Source organism: Amphiprion ocellaris, chromosome 10 (genome assembly GCF_022539595.1).
Source record: "Amphiprion ocellaris isolate individual 3 ecotype Okinawa chromosome 10, ASM2253959v1, whole genome shotgun sequence".
NCBI classification, from domain to species: domain Eukaryota; kingdom Metazoa; phylum Chordata; class Actinopteri; family Pomacentridae; genus Amphiprion; species Amphiprion ocellaris.
The window spans coordinates 33,541,782-33,559,053 of record NC_072775.1 but is presented as its reverse complement, the minus strand read 5'-3'; the positions used below and the strand labels follow the sequence as shown (position 1 = coordinate 33,559,053).

General features: G+C 33.8%; 1 protein-coding gene across 1 annotated transcript in view; it reads right to left on the bottom strand.

Annotated features, from left to right (window-relative positions):
• The window catches only part of lamc1 (laminin, gamma 1), a 91,445-nt gene that overhangs the window by 43,588 nt on the left and 30,585 nt on the right, over window positions 1-17,272 (bottom strand). The window contains exon 2 of the mRNA XM_023293278.3: window positions 5,041-5,345. Within this exon, the coding sequence (XP_023149046.1) occupies window positions 5,041-5,345 (305 nt within the window). The remainder of the gene's footprint in view (window positions 1-5,040; window positions 5,346-17,272) is intronic.

The window sequence follows — 17,272 nt, the reverse complement described above, 5'->3', positions numbered from 1 at the left end:
GAAAACTGTTTATTGTTAGTGTTTTTTTAAGTGAGACGTGTTGAATAAAGTAATTTGGATTAAATATTAAAACTTTTGAAGCCTAGTGATGTAACACTGCCTGCAGTTAAGCCAGAAAACTCCACAAATTTTTATGCCGTCACTGTTGGTCACAGATTAGTCACTAATAGCTTCACAGTTGCGTTGAGGAGAGCAGAATTTTCATTTTGTCACAGAATCTGGTTAAATTAGACTGTTTATTTTTAATAATTTCTGAAATGAGACATGGAAGAAAGTGATTTGGACGAACTGTCACAATTTTAAGCTTCTTGATGAAACATTATGTCATAGATGAGGAGTTCAGGGGCTGTTGGAAAGCTAAAAAACTGAAAATTTGGTGTCATTTTGGTCATTTAAAAAAACCTTTGCTTTTTAAACCTTCCTGTAACCAGCTATAAAAACCAAATTAAGCACTACGATTAAAAATGAACCAGAATCTGGTCAGAGCAGTAAATTTATAAATAAGACGTGTAGAATAAAGTGATTTGGATGAAATATCTTAACTACAAAGTCAAATTTGGGTCATTTTCATGACAGAACCACCAAACAGGACAGTCAAAGTTTTAAAAAGATCAGATGTTTGTTTCTGTTTTTACAGTTTCTGGTCGATAAATGTTCATTTTTGCATTTTTAAAAAAATATAACACGTTTTTAAAGTTGTCGGTGAGTTTAACTCTCCTGTTGTCCTCATTTACAGGCACCAAGAAATATTGTTTCCGTGTCTGAAAAAAATCCAAAAATTCAGCAAAAAAATTCCCCAGATTTCTGAAAATTTACAAAAACTTCAGGAAGAAAATTCCAATAATTCCTTAAAAGTTGATCTTAAAAGTTTTATTTTAAAAAAATCTCCCAAATTTGGCGAGAAAATTCTTGGAAATATTTTCAAAAAATGAGTAAAAGTCTTCCGAAAAAATCCAAAAAATCTAAACTGATTCCATATATATCTGTAAAACTTCTAATATTTTCTTTAAGAACATTCACAAAAAAAAATCAACCAAAACCCAGCGAATTTTGCTGGATTTTGGTTGATTTTTTGTGAATGTTCTTAAAAAACATTTTGAACATTTCTATTTTTCCACCAAAAAATGTTCAAAAATTTCCCAAAAATGTTGAAAATGTGGACATCAGAAGTTTCACTGTGAAAATAAATATTTTTCCCACATTTTCAAACTTTAAAACGAGTCAAATTGACCTGCAGGACGACATGAGGGTTAAAGACGTGTCAGAGGGTTAATCGTGGATGTTTAGCCGGCGCTGCCATCACATGACTCAATCAGAAAGCGTGTCTGGGATCCTCTCCGGTGTATTTCGGGGCCGCTGGGCGATCATTGCTCTCAGCTGGGGGTTATTTTTCCCACTCTGAGCTCACAGATGACAGACAGCAGGAATGCAGACGAGCGACAAACTGCCGCCTCCAGAAAGAGTCCCGGCTTCGGTATAAATAGCTTCATGCCGTCAAGTCAAATAAGGAAGTTTAGAGCTGAGCTGGGAGCTAAATCTGTTCATTTAACGGAGGGGAAGGAAGGAAGGAAGGAAAGAAGGAAGGAAGGAAGGAAGTATGGAGCTGTGAAGACGGAAACGTGGAGGAGGCTGAAGGATCCGACGCCTCCATCACCTCAGCTGCATCCGATACGTGATGAATACGAGCTTCCAGCCAGCAGGAGGAAGTTTAGCAGCAAAAGATACTGATAAAACTGCACAAAGACGTGCAATATTACTCCAAAAAAGCACCAAGAGCACAAAACGACGAGAAATGTTCACAAAAAGACGTCCAGAGAGACAGACAAAACTAAAACGACTGCAAAGAAACACAAAAAAAACTCAGAAGCACACAAACCAATGAAAAATATGAACAAAAATGAAATAAAAAAACGACAGCAAGGACTCACAAAATGACCAGCAAGAGATTAAAACTGGAGAAAAGAGACACAAAAAGAAGACAAAACAACGTTAAATAGACACAAGGACCATAAAGACTAAGAAAATTACACAAAACCAGGCAAAAAACAGCGACAAAAAACATACAATGACTAAAAACAAACACAAACAACTACTAAAAAGGGGATAAAGACACAAAAAGAGATGAAAATTGGCTAAAAAAAAGACAAAAAATGAACACAAAGAGACAGAAATTATGAAAAAAAAGAGTTGCAAACTGTCACAAAGATGCACAAAATGACCAAAAAGAGACTAAAGTTGACAAAAAGAGAAGCAAAAATGTATGCAAGCGGATAAAAAAGAGTTAAAAACAACAGCAAAAAGACAAAATGAGTCACAACAAAAACCAACAACTACAAAAAAAAGGAAATGGAGACAAACAACTAATAAAACACAAAAAACACAAAATTTGACTAAAAGAGACGCAAAATGAGGAAAGCAAACACAGCAAAGACACAAAATTACTGAAACCAAAAACCTGGAGTCACAAAACAGTGACAAAGGCACACAAAACAATAAACATAAACAAACGTAAATAGTTAAAAACAGCAGCAGAAAGACACCAAAGGACCAGAAAAACACACAAAATGACGAAAAAATTAAATTAACAGAAAGAGACTCAAACAAGATACAAACTGTACACAAAGACACAAAAAATGACCAAAAAAGAGACTGAAGCTGACAAAAACGGAAGCAAAAATTAACATATGTAGACAAAAATAGTTTCAAAACAACAACAAAAAAAAAATAATAATTAATATTTTAAACTAATATTTATCCTGAAGTTCAATCAGGAACAAAATAAACTGAATTTTTCTCTAAAATTCGAGCCAAAAACCCAAAGAAATAAAAATAATAAACATTTGTCCAGTTTGTGTTTAAACTCTGATTATTTTCTCGGCTGTTTTTCATCTAAACCGATCAGTTTTTTTTCTGATTGTGGGGAAACGTGCAGAAGCAAAAACATCATTTTGTTTTTTCTGCAGATTTCTGCCTCAGTTTGTTCTGGAGGAAAACTTCTGCAGCTGCCGGCGGCTCCGAGCCAAACCTGCTGGGAAACACGGGGGCGTCGCCTAGCAACCGCTCAACCCAGGGGCGTCGCCTAGCAACCGCCCAACATCTGGCAGCAGGAAAAGTGGAGTCTGACAGTCGACTGATACAGAACATTTATTCACTGTTTCTACTCACTGAGGATCATTTAAAATCCTGCAACTCCACAGAAACAGAACAAAGACGAAGAACAGCATCTAAAAAAAAGAATTCTGGAAATAATCCGGCAGCAAAGTAACCAGAAAAATAATAAGTTAAATATCAGCAGAATAATGGGGCAATAAAAACCTGCAAACATTATTAAAATAACAACAAATATCTGTAAAACAATTCCATTTTCAGCTGATTTAAATTCAGTAAAACAGTGAAACTTTATAGTCACACAGTGTAAAAGAAAAAAAACTATTTCTAAAAATAAAGAAAATACTGAGAATTTTGGCCGTTTTATTAAGTTTTACTAAGTTGTATTTAGTTCCATAAAGTTTTGTTTTTAAATCAGAATTTAACAAAATTGTGAGAATATATATATATATATATATATATATATATATATATATATATATATATATATATATATATATATATATATATATATATATATATATATATATATACCATCAATACAAACAATATTTTCAGTTTTGGTCTGATTCATATATTTATTCATTTTTAGAATCTACTGTGATTTTCTAGGATATTACTCAGAATTTAACAAAATATTGAAAATATGTTTAAAAAAAAATAAAATAAACGTACAACCAAAAAAAGTAACAACAAAATTACTTTTTTTTTTAACCATTTTACATAATTTTTAATAATTATGATTATCTGTAACACAACCTCATTTAAATACAGTTGAAAAATTGTGTAATTTTATACTTAAATGCTGTAAAGGAACAAATGACCATTTATCAAGATACAGATAATTTATATGAGCGTTATTTACAGTTTTGGTTTTGTTTTGTTTTGTTTTTAAGATTAACATGTAAATTTATTTAAAAGACAAAGAACAAAATAGACAAAAAATTGACTAAAAGTGAAGCAAAATGAACACAGAGACAAAACAACAAGAAAAAGACACAAAAAGACCAGAAAGTGACTCCAAACTAACACCAGGAGCCGCAAAACAGTGACAAAGACACACAAAGTGACCAGACAGAGGTAAAAACTGACAACTGAGACACAATGGATTGTAATTCAGTGCAAACACAAACAACGACTAGATGCAAAACTGCTGCGAAAAGAGACGCAAAACAACCACAAAGAGACTCAAACCAATAAAAACGAGGTCCAAACTGAACACAAAGACACACAAAGTGACCAAAAAGAGACTAAAACTGACTGGATGAGACACAAAACGAACACAATCATAAATAGTTTAGAAACAACAACAAAAGACACAAAAGAACCACAAACACACGGAAATGAACAAAAACAAACACAAAGAACCACAAAAAAGCGACAAAGGTTCACAAAGAGATAAGAAATAGATGAAAAATGGCAAAAAGATGGAAAATGAACCAAAACAATATGAATAATTAAAAAACCCGACAGAATAAAGACAAAAGAACCACAAAGACAAATAAAACAGCGACAAAAAGACGCAAAACCAATTTAAAGAGACGCAAACTGAACACGTGTTGAGTCGATGATAAGAGTTAAAAATCACCTTTTAGATCCAAATGGATTCTAATTTAATCCAAACACAAACTAATAGAAAAGAGACACAAAATTAACATAACTGGATTCTAATTAATTCATGGACCTGATTCTAATGGATTGTAATAAATATTTAAAAACAGCAAAAAGACACGAGATGAAGTCTTTTTAAGTTTTCTCCTCAGTCATCAGCTCATTTGCATCACAAAATCTACTAGAACGACTAAAAACTGACAAACTGTAACCAAACGTCCTCCAGCCTCACCCTGCTGAACCCCGGCTGTGTTTTAGTGGTTAAAGTGGCTCCAGGTGTGATTAAAGTGTGATACAGGTGTGGTAAAGGTGTCTCCTCACCTGCAGGACGGGGCTGTGGTCGAAGTTGTAGGCGCTCGGTCGGCCCTCCAGGGTGGAAAACGCCACGTTTCCTCCGGTGAGCGGCGAGATGTCGCTGAAGTCGTCGGTGCAGAGCGCCTGCTGCTCGTCCTCGCCGGTCCGGATGAAGCCGCGGCTCGCCTTCTGGTAGGTTTTCTCACAGGAGCCGCTGTAGTACTGGTAGGGGACCCAGGGGGCGCCCTCGCTGCTGCGCTTGTAGATGGCGAAGCTCTCCGGCCGGCTGGTGTGGAACTTGAGCCGGACGTAGGTGATGTCGAAGGTTTTACCTGCAGAGACCACAGGATTTCATTTAGTTTGATTCATGTGTCTGTAGAAGGATTTATGTTAAGCAAAACGTTTATAAAGGACATGAAACCAGCACAAAATATTCTACAAAATGACTTGAAACTTGTCCAAAACACCTTCATATTTGTCAAAAATGACTTCAAACTTGTACATAATGACTTGAAACTTGGACAAACAGTTAAAAACCTGTATAGAACCACTTGAAACATTTCCGAAACGTCTATAAAATGACTTCAAACTTCTAAAAATTTACTCAAAACTTGTACCACAGGACTTGAAACTCATCAAAACCACTTAAAACGACTTGAAACCTCTACAAAAGGACTTACAACTCGTACCAAATTACTCCAAGCTTGTACAAAAAGACCTGAAACATGTATAAAATCATTTGAATATTGTACAAAATAACTTGAAACTTGTAAAAACAATTCAAAGCTTGTACAAAACAACTTGAAATGTGGCCAAAATGTCTTGAAACTTCTTTAAAATGATTTGAAACTTCTAGAAATTGATTTAAAACTGGTACAAAAGGACTTGAAACTCATGGGAAACCATTTAGAACTATTTGAAACTTCTAGAAAAGGACTTGAAATTTGTGTAAACAATTCAAAATGTGTATAGAACAACTTGAAACACATCCAAAATGACTTGAAACTTCTAGAAAATGACTCAAAACTGTTACAAAAGGACTTGAAACAAACATTTCAAAACTTGTAGAAAACAACTTGAAACATGTCCAAAGCGTCTTGCACTAGTATAAAATGACTTGAAATCCATCAGAAGACACTTAAAACTTCTATAAAACCATTGAAATTGTCCAGAATGTCTTAAAACGTGTCATAGATTATGCAGAACTCGTCTAAAATGACTTCAGATTAAGTAAATTCGACATTAAAGCGTCTTATTTCAGACGTTTTAGTTGAAGTTTCACCACATCAGAAAGTCTTTAAATGTCCTTTTAGACCTTTAACTAAATCAGTTTTTATTCCTTGAATCATCATTCGGGGTGATTTCAAAATAAAAGCATCAGATTGGATGCTTTTTAACCCTCGTGTCGTCCTGCGGGTCAAAATTGACCCGTTTTAAAGTTTGAAAATGTGGGAAAAAATATATATTTTCACAGTCAAATTTCTGATGTCCACATTTTCAACATTTTTGGGAAATTTCTGAACATTTTTGGGTGGAAAAAAAGAAATGTTAAAAATGTTTCTTAAGAACATTCACAAAAAAATCAACCAAAATCCAGCGAATTTCACTGGATTTTGGTTGATTTTTTTGTTATTGTTCTTAAAGAAAATATTAGAAGTTTTAATGATATATATGGAATCACTTTAGATTTTTTTAGGATTTTTTGGACGATTTTTACTCGCTTTTTAAAAATATTTACAAGAATTTTCTTGCCAAATTTGGGGGATTTTCTGAAAATACATTTTTTAAGGGAATCTTTTAAGGAATTATTGGAATTTTCTTCCTGAAGGTTTTGCAAATTTTCAGAAATTTGGGGATTTTTTTGCTGAATTTTTGGATTTTTTTCAGACAAAGAAACTATATTTTTGATGCCCGTAAATGAGGACAACAGGAGGGTTAAACTGCTGTTGCCGTCCTCAGGAGATGAAGGTCTCCTGATGAGGATCTCTGCTGATCTGGGAACATCCCAGCAGGAATGTCGGCTCCTTCAACTCGGCACTCGGTCCGAACACGTCGGCGGCGAGTCTGAGCAGGCCGAGTGTCGGAGGGCTGCAGGAACGCCGTCACGCCGAGGCTGTTTGCTCAGCCAAAGAATCCGCTCTGTAAACAGAGTGCTGACAGGGGCCTCGGCTCAGGGGCCCCGCCGGCAAATAAAGGTGAAGCAGCTGATAGGAGCCGGCCACAAAAGGCCGCAGTTTATTACAGGAAACAATGAAGCCACGGCAAACAGACGACTTCCTCCTGGAGGGTCGAGGTTAACGAGGAGCTGCAGCTCAGAGACGGGAATTAAAACCGCTTACATCAAACCTCCGTTCACCAAAACGGGTATAATATACAGTCGTGATGCTAATGTGGATTTAAAGACTAAACAGTTGTAACACTCAAGACTTGTCAAAAATATCTTAAAATTAGCCTGAATGTGTCCAAAATTACCAAAAAAAAACTGTTCAAAATTTGTCCAAAATGACTGTGTCCAAAATAAAAACAACCTGTTGACTCTAAAACCAACCAAAATAACCAAATTTTTAATTCAGTTACTAAAAATGTGTTGAAAATGTCTCAAATTTTAAACCAAAATGACAAAATTTGTCCAAAATGACTCAAAACCTGTCAAAAATTAAAGGAAACTTTTCCAAAACGAAGGAAAATTCTGTGAAATTACAAAAATCTGTCCAAAACAACCAACATGGTGGCCAAAAAACTAAACAATACAAAAAACAAATGACAACATGCTGTTAAAAATGACTCAAAACCTGTTAAAAATGACTCAAAACCTGTTAAAAATGACTCACTCGTTGTCCAAAGTTCCTCACAAATTAACCAAAATGACAAAAACCTGCTCTAAATGACTCAAAATTCGCTCTAAAGTTGACCTAAACAACTCAGTGTCCAAAATAAAAAACAACCTGTTGACTCTAAATCCAACTAAAATGACTAAAACCAACCAAAATGACCAAAAAGACAAAAACCTGTCAAAGATGGCTGATTGCTTGTTCGAAATTACTCAAAAATTGAGCAAAATGACCCAAAATGGAACCAGCCGTTAAAAACGACTCAAAACCTGTCAAAGGTGGCTATGAACTTGTCCAGAGAGAATCAAAATTTCAGCAAAATGACAAAAACCTGTCCAAGATGACTCAAAAATTGACCAAAATGAGAGAAACTTGTCTCAATATGACTCAACAACTAACCTAAATGGCAACTATCTGTTAAAAACGACACAATACTTGTCTTAAATGACTAACTCATTTTCCAAAATTACCCACAAATTAACCAAAATGACAAAAACTTGCCCAAAATGACTCAATGTCCAAAATAAAAACAACCTGTTGATTCTAAATCCAACTAAAATGACTCAAACATGAACAGGAATGACATAAAAAAAGACAAAACCTGTCCAAAATGACTGATAGTTTGTTCAAAATTTGACCAAAATTACAAAAATTTCTTCAAAACGAATAAAAACGTGTGAAAAACGAAAGCTAGTGTTTCTAAAGTGAATCAAAATTTCACCAAAAAAGCAAAAATCTATCCAAAATGACAAACGCAGTGTCCAAAAAATACTCACTAACTCACCAAAATGACAGGAACGTGTCCAAAATGACCCAAAAACAAACCAAAATGGCAACTAGCTGTTAAAAACAACTGAAAACCTTTCAAAAATTAATCTGAAGTCGTCCAAAGGGGTTAAAAAATGAACCAGAATCACAAATATTTTCCCTAAACGACTCAAAAATTTCAAAACCCTGAACGATCCTTTAAATATCTGTAGTTTCAATATAATAATAAAACAGCTGCCGGATCCAACACTCAAACGTAAAAACTGGTTTAAATTTGTCTCTACTTTTATTTAGTTCATAATTCACCTTTAAATATTAATTTTTTTGAATTTGTTGACCTCGGCGACAGAAGCTTGACTTCCCATGATGCACTGGGCTCCATTTACTGACCTAGAACAGACCAGTTAAACCATGAAACTCTGAATTTTTGCTTTGACCGTTCATCTCTGCTGAGTCACTAAAAGCTTCACGGTTGCGCAGGAAAGAGCAGAATTTTTTGTTTTTAACAGAATCCAATTAGAGCAAACTGGTTATTTTTTGTTAATTTTTTAAAATGAGAAATGTAGAGGGAAGCAACTTTGATGAAATATCACAATTTGAAGACGATTTGTGATGTTTTTATAGTTTCTCTTTGTGAAAAAGGTTTTAATTGTGTTGATTTTTTGAACATAAAACACTTTTCTAACCTCCCGGAATGTTTTTAGTTGGGAGGTTGAAGCAGGAAACCCCAGAAGAAGCCACTTGTGAGTCAGATCGTGTTTTTGTGGCTCCCAGAGATCAAAGTTGGAGCTTTAACAGCTGAAATATGAAAAGGAAACTCTCCGTCATTTTTACCGCCACAGTTCTCCTCATATTACTGGACACTTTCTGAGAGCTTCAAGTGTTTTTAGAGAATCTGAAGAGCTCCAGAGATTTAAAAAAAAGGAGCTTCAAGAGACGACGGTTATTCAAATGTGGGATCTGAAGCATCCTTTCAAAGTAAAAGCCTCCCAGAGGAGCCTCTCTGGCGTCACATCAAAGGGAAACAGGAAAACACTCCGACGTCTCTTTAAATAAAAAATGATTAAAAAACTGCCTCCACATCCTGACAGACGAGACAAAAGCGTCTGTCGTCACAAAGACAAAGAAGCAGCGAGTCCAGCTGGAGAAACAAAAACTAAAATAAAACATTTAGACGTTTGACAGGCGTCTGTTTGTCTTTGCAGCAGGAAACATAAAAATATATTCAACACAACTTATTTACTAGATAATAACTGAAATTTAACTAAACTGGAGGAAAAATGTAAATTAACGGTTTTTAAACAATTATTGACCATTTTTCAATCTTTAATCTACATATTCTTTTCTTTTAAATAAAAGCAGTTATCTGTAAAAGAATAACATTGCTCATTTTAATATTGCGTAAAAAACAGGAAAATTTTACAGTCGAGAAAAAGATTTTTTGCAGTTTGTTTTAACAGATAACATATAAATTAATAAAAGATTTTTACTAAATAACAACTAATTCAACAAAATTGGAGAAATTTTTTTTTAAAATATTCACCATTTTTAACTCCTTAATATATATACCTTATTTTTGTCTTTTAAATAGCTGCAAGTATCTGTAAAAATCACATTAATGTTGCTCATTTAAATATTTTTTAAAAAGATTTTTATTGAAGTTTTTTTTACAGTTTGTTTTGATAGTTAACATGTAATTTATTCCTTTGGGTTTTTTTTTTTTTTTTTTTTTTTTTTTTAACCAGAAACAATAAATTTACCAAAACTGGGGGGGAAAAATGTAAATTAAGGTTTTTAAAAAATATTCACTATTTTTCAATCCTTAAAATACCTATTTTTTTATAACGGCAAATATCAGTAAAATAACAACAATGCTGCTCATTTAAATCCTGTGTAAAAAAAAAAAATGCAGAATTTTACGGCCAAATGTTGCAAAAGAACAAATTACGTTTGTAAAAATACAGATAATTGATGTGGATTTTTACAGTTTGTTTTGACAGTTAACATAGAAATGAATACTTTTTTCTTATAGTAGATAGATTAAATTTTATAAAATTGTGAAAAAAATTGTAAATGAGCAGTTTTGAAAAAATATTTACCATTTTTGAATCCTTAAAATATCAAATTGTTCTTTTTTATAAATGCAAATATCTGTAAAAAAAAAAACAATGTTGTTGCTCATTTAAATCCTGTAAAAAAAAAACAGGAAAATTGTATGGCCAAATGTTGTAAAAGAACAAATTGTGGTTCGGTTTTTAAAGTGTAAATTAATTTTTTTTTCTGTACATTTTATGAGATATTATCTGTAATTTAACAAAACAGGAAAATCTGTGAAATAACTTTTTTTAAAAATTACAATTTTATGTAATTTAAAATATATATAATAAAAGCAGATATCGGTAAAAACAATATTATTCCTGATGCAAATACAGGTTTATTTTTTTAAAAAAAATTATTTATGGTAAGTTGTAAAACAATAAATTACTATTATCAAAACAGCTTTGTTTCAAACATGTAAAGTATTGTTTTTTTTCTGTGATTTTACTACTTATCTGTAATTTAACAAAATGTGGAAAATCTGTAAAATTGCCGTTTGAAAAATAATAAATATTTTACATAACTGTCTTTTAAATAACAGCAAATATCTACAAAACAACAATATTATCATTAATGTAAATACGGTTTTAAAAAAGTGTAATTTTACAGTCAGTTGTAAAAGAAAAAATTACTATTATTATATTTCTGGATTCTATGTTGATGTTTTAAACATGTAAATTATTGTTTTTTTTCTGTAATTTCACTACTTATTAACACTAATTAAAGAAATACTGGGAAAATCTGTAAAATATGAGTAAATTAATCCAAAAAAACTGTTTCAAAAGTTTAATTTAGTTTTTCTATTGAGCCGCTTTGATGCCACGAGTCAGAATAAAAATTAAAAAGCTGCATTTCATTCATTATTTATTTTTAATTTTTGTCTCGTTGGTCGTAGCCGAGTCGTTCATGGCTTCAACGATGCAACAAAAAACGTAGAATTTTGTGTTTTTTATAGAATTTTGTTTGAGGAAACAATTTCTTTCCGGTGATTTTTTTTTTTTTTTAACGAGACGTGTAGAATAATAACCGGGATGAGAACACGGAATAAAATAAGCCTTTTATACGTTTGAGAAGCGTCTCTTTGACTCCGCAGCAGGAATTCTGTCTCTTCTTCAGAACAATCGGAGTATTGACCAGAGAAAGAATCTTACAGTCGAGGCAGCAAACAAAGGCGACGCTGTGACGCTGTATTTACATGACGAAGGAACAAAAACACCCTGCGGACTCCTCAGAGGCTCCAGAACCATCCTGAGAAACAGAAATCTGACCACAAACCAGCCGCTCATCCAGCTAGAAAGATTAAAACCTTCTTCAGGGCAAAAATGAGCTTTAAATGTGAATATTTGTTGGTTTTCTGGGTAATAAACTCAACATCTTAACAAATCTTCTCAGAAAAATGACTTTATTAGAACTTCTTGGTGCATAACATTCAAACCCTCTGAGCAGTTTCTGGGTTAGTTTTTATCCGGTTTCATTTTTACTCACTGTGGGTTCATTTTCACTGCGATATAAAGTCCTCAATGGAACACAACCATGACTAGAAGGAGAGAGAACTCAGAAATATCTTCTGTATGTAAGTATGACACAGTTATAATCAGACAGGGAAAAAAGTTCAACTTCTTTCTTGAAAAATGACATAAAATGTCCAAAATGAATTTCAACTTGTCCAAAGTGACTTAAAAGCAGCTAAAATGACAAAAAGTTTGTCCGAGATTAATCGAAATTTAACAAAATAACTCAAAATTTGTCCAAAATAATTCCAGATTTGTCTAAAGCAATTATAAATTTGTCCAAAATTACTGTAAATTTGTCCAAAATTACTAAATATTTGTCCAAAATGACTTCAAATTTGTCCAACATTGCTTTAAATTTATCCAAAATTACTCTAAATTTGTCTAAAATGACTTTAATGCACCAAAAATGACTTTAAATTTGTCCAAAATGACTCTAAATGTATCCAAAATTACCTTAAAACTATCCAAAATGACTCTAAATGTGTCCTACATTACTTTAAACTTATCCAAAATGACTCCAGATTTGTCTAAAATTACTTTATATTTTCCCAATATTGCTTTAAGCTTTAAAAAATGTCTCAAACTTGTCCTCTCTGCTCTGTGGAAACACTGCCTGCAGTTCAATCCGAAAACTCTGAACTTTAACTTATGACCGTTGGTCGCAGATGAGTCGGTCTTAGTTTGCCGTTTGCATCGAGAATCGCAGAATTTTTTTTATTCATACAGAATGTGGTTGACGAAAACAGTTATTTTTTGCGGCTCTACATTATACCAGACGTGTTTACCTCCTGTTTATCTGCAACAATAGAAACCAGGTAAATAATTCATAGGAACGTTTCCTTTAATGAAGTCCGGATTAAAACCAGTGAAGTTGACCTCTGGAGGTTCTTCTTTGTTTGCTGAGTGGATTTAAGACCCTCCTGAATCGCCGACATCCTCAATTAGCCGGTCTAGCTTTAAGCGGCGCTAACCCGGCCCTTTGTGGGGCGCTGACCCCCTCAAACCCCTCAGGGGCCCTCAGGGGCCCCGAGTCGAGCCCCGACATGAAGGAAGGAGCTTTCTGAGGAGGAATGGACGGCTGGAATGCGTTTCTGTTGGACGGACGGACGGACGGACGCTGAAGGAGGGCGATCGAGCAGCAGACAGTTCATGTCAAAGAGAGGGAGTGGGGGAGGAGAGGGGCATGCTGGGAGTTTTTCCTGCCCAGATATGGAAGACATGACGAGTCGATGCAGAAACAAACGAGGGGATTTTCCTGCCGAGTCACACGACCTCCGAAGGACAGCCGACGTTCCTCAAAGAAAGTCGTTTGTTTCAGCGTTACCATGACGATTTTACTCATTATTCACTGAAATATAAAGTCAACAGAAACAGAACCACTGTGAATTTAAAGTGATGCACTGTAAAAAACTATCTGTTAAAAAAGATTATTAAAACAAAGGTAAAAATGTTAGAATATTAATAAAAATGACTGCAAGTATCTGTAAAATTATTACATTTAAAGCTGATTTAAATTCAGTAAAATACTGTAATTTTACAGTCACATGTTGGAAAACAATAAAATTAGTTAAAAAAAAAAGGACATTATTTACAATTTTGTTTTATGGTTTTTATTAGATTTTAGCTGGAATTTTATAAAATGGATGAAAGAAAGGTGAAGACAATTACTTAATATTTAATATTTATTTTCAATTCTTAAAATACATAACTTTTCTTTTCAAATATGAGCAAATATCTGTAAAATAACAGTATTTTTGCTCATTTGAATACAGTAAAATAAACAATGTAAATTTACAGTGAAATGATGTAAAACAACAGGTTCGGATGTACATTATTCACAGTTTTTGCTAATGTATTTTTTGCAGTCAACATGTAAATTAATAATGTTTCTCTGAATTTATGAGATATTATTCAGAATTTTACTAAAAAGTGAAAAATTGTATAAGAAAACATGCATATAATTTTACCAGATTTTCTTTCAAATAATGACAAATGTGTGTAAAACATAAAATAAGGTCCAGACTGAACCTCGGAGCTCAACTGAACGTCCAGCGCTTCACCTTCAGCTGGATTTAATCTAATTTACAGAGACGCCGGCGTTGATCACAGCGTCACTCTGGATATTTTTGGAAGCAGCTTCTGAGCGTCGGTCGTTTTTAGGTCTGATGAAACCTCAGGAAACCAGACGACGTCTCACAGGATCAGATTCAGACTCTAAACTCTGGATTTAAGTTTCCTCAAATGTCGATCTACGGTTAAAATGTTAGTTTGTTTCCAACTGATACAAAAAAATCCAAGTCATTTATTTATTTATTTATTTTTATTATTATTATTATTTTATATATTGTTTATTATAATCATATTATAGTTATTTATTTATTATCATATTTATTTGTTATTTCTTAAGTTATTTATGTATTAACTATTATTAATATTATATTCACTCTGCCATTAATTACTTAATTTATTAATATTATTTTTATTGTTATTATTATTGTGTTACATTTATTTATTAATTTATTATAATCACATTATATTTATTTATTATGTTTCCAATTATTATTAGTATATTTATTAAGTTATTTATTTATTAATATTATTATTATTATATTTATTCTGCTATTAATTATTTTTTATTCATTATTATTATCGTGATTGTTATTATTATTGTATATTTATTTGTTATTGATTTATTTATTATTATTATTATTATTATTGTTGTTGTTGTTATTGTTATTATTATTATTATTATTATTATTATTATTATTATTATTATTATTATTATTATTATTATTATTGTGTTAAGATGTTAGAGGTCCATTTAAAGTCTCAGTTTATTATAATTTGTAGCAGCAAATAAATCACCTTAAAGTTAATCACTTTACTCCACTTGTCTAATTTAAAAATTTGTCAAAAAAAAACATTCGCTCAAATTAGATTCTGTAAAAAATTCAAAATTCTGAGTTTATCAGTGAATCCGTGAAGCCATTAACGACTCATCTGTGACCAACAGTTAGGTGATAAAAATTAAAACAAGCCCACAGTGGGTGAAGCTGTGAAGCTGCTGGAGTTCAGAGGGTTAATCTGCTGTTTGGTGATAAACGTCGGAACCCTGGCGGCAGATGTTTGTCGTCCCACACAGGAGACAGATTTTAACGAGGAGGACGTCCTTGAGGAGGACGAAGAGGAAATAATGAGCTCGGCCATCCTTCAGGGTGTCAACATGCAGCTGCAGAAATCCTTCAAACAGTTTAGAAAAAGCAGCTCCACTTCCTGTCCAGGACTCAGCAGTGAAGGCGTCATTCTGACATTTCTGCAGGATTTCTCTCTGCTTTTACGACGGCGAGCGGATTCCTGGAATCCTCAGGGTCGGCCTCGGGGCTGCAGTAGTTGAGGACACCTCGACTCGCAGCGCCGTCCAATTAAATTTCCTCCCATGACCTCATCGCATTCTTCTCCAACCAACAAAGGAGGCTTTGACTTTTTAAAACGTGGGACGACCGAGCAGCCGGACGCTCATCTGCAGGCAGCAGGTAGCAGCGGGGCGGCGTTTCTACCCACCGAGGCCTCGTTTCTAAGCACTGAGAGCTCGATTTTACCCTCCGTATCCTCATTTCTACCCACCAGGGCCTCGATTTTACCCTCCATAATCTAGTTTATACCCACCAGGGCCTCATTTCTACCCACCGATGCCTCGTTTCTACCCACTGAGAGCTTGATTTAATCACAGATGCCTCATTATTACCCACCAAGGCCTCGTTTCTACCCTCTCAATTTAACCATCGTGGTCTCGTTTTTACCCACCGAGGGAGTCAAACGTGACTCGTTTCTACCCTCCGATACCTCATTTCTACCCACAGTGGCCTCGTTTCTACCCACTGAGAGATCGTTTCTACCCAACGATGCCTCATTTTTACCCACCATGGTCTTCTTTTTACCCACCGAGGCCTCGTTTCTACCCACTATGGTCCCATTTTTACCCACCGATGCCTCGTTTTTATCCACCGATACCTCGGTTCTACCCACCGATGCCTCGTTTTTACCCTCTGAGGCCTTGTTTCATTTTCCTCTGTGGAAACACTGCCTGCAGTTCAACCTAAAAACTCTCTAAATTTTTGTCACCTCACCATTGGTCACAGAAGAGTCAAACCTGACTTCTTTATTGTGTTGAGAAGCAGATAATTTTTTAGTTTTGTACAGAATTAAGTTCACGTAAACAACTTATTTTGGCTAATTTTTAATCGAGACACGCAGAATAATGTGGTTACATTTAGAATTTGGAGAGAATGTCACAGATGAGTAGTTCAAGGACTGTTAGAAAGTAAAAAATCCACAGTTTCTACTTCTTTTTTACAGCTTCTGGCTCCAATAAACAGCATTATTTTGGTGATTTTTAAAGATAATGTTCCGCAAATGTTTATTTGCATAATGGAACATAAAAATGCAGAAAACATGAAACCAGTGACTATATTTGTGTGTCTGATCTTTGCCTCTTGCTGCAGTTACACATTAATGTGTCGGTTAATGTCCAACCTGCTGCTATAGCCAGGAATGCACAGAACCCTAAAGGCTGTTTGTTTTCCACACATGAACAAACCTGCAGCTATCAGACAGAAACAGAAATGCTCATCTGGCTTCTTATCTTATTGCTTCTTATCACAACGCTTTTCTGGATTTCGTAGCCGTTCGGTCTGATTTTCAGTTTCAGATGAAAGTTGCAAAAATATTAGTAAACTCTCAACATTTTCTATAAAGTGTGTGAAAAACCTTCAGTATTGATCAGGCTGCCTTTTACTTCTTTGCTGTCATATTGAGTTTGAAAAAAGTATGAAATGCCCCCCCAAAATATCTCACAAATATTGATAAAATATCAACAAAATATTAATAAAATATCCTAAAAATATCTCCAAGAATATAAATAAAAATGTTTGAAAAAATCTGCAAAGCATCTGAAAATAGTAAGAAGCCCAACAGAACGTCAAAGCTGGTGTTAGATTTGACCTAAAACCTCCAGAACTGTTCACATGTAAAGAAATTCATCAAAGTTTA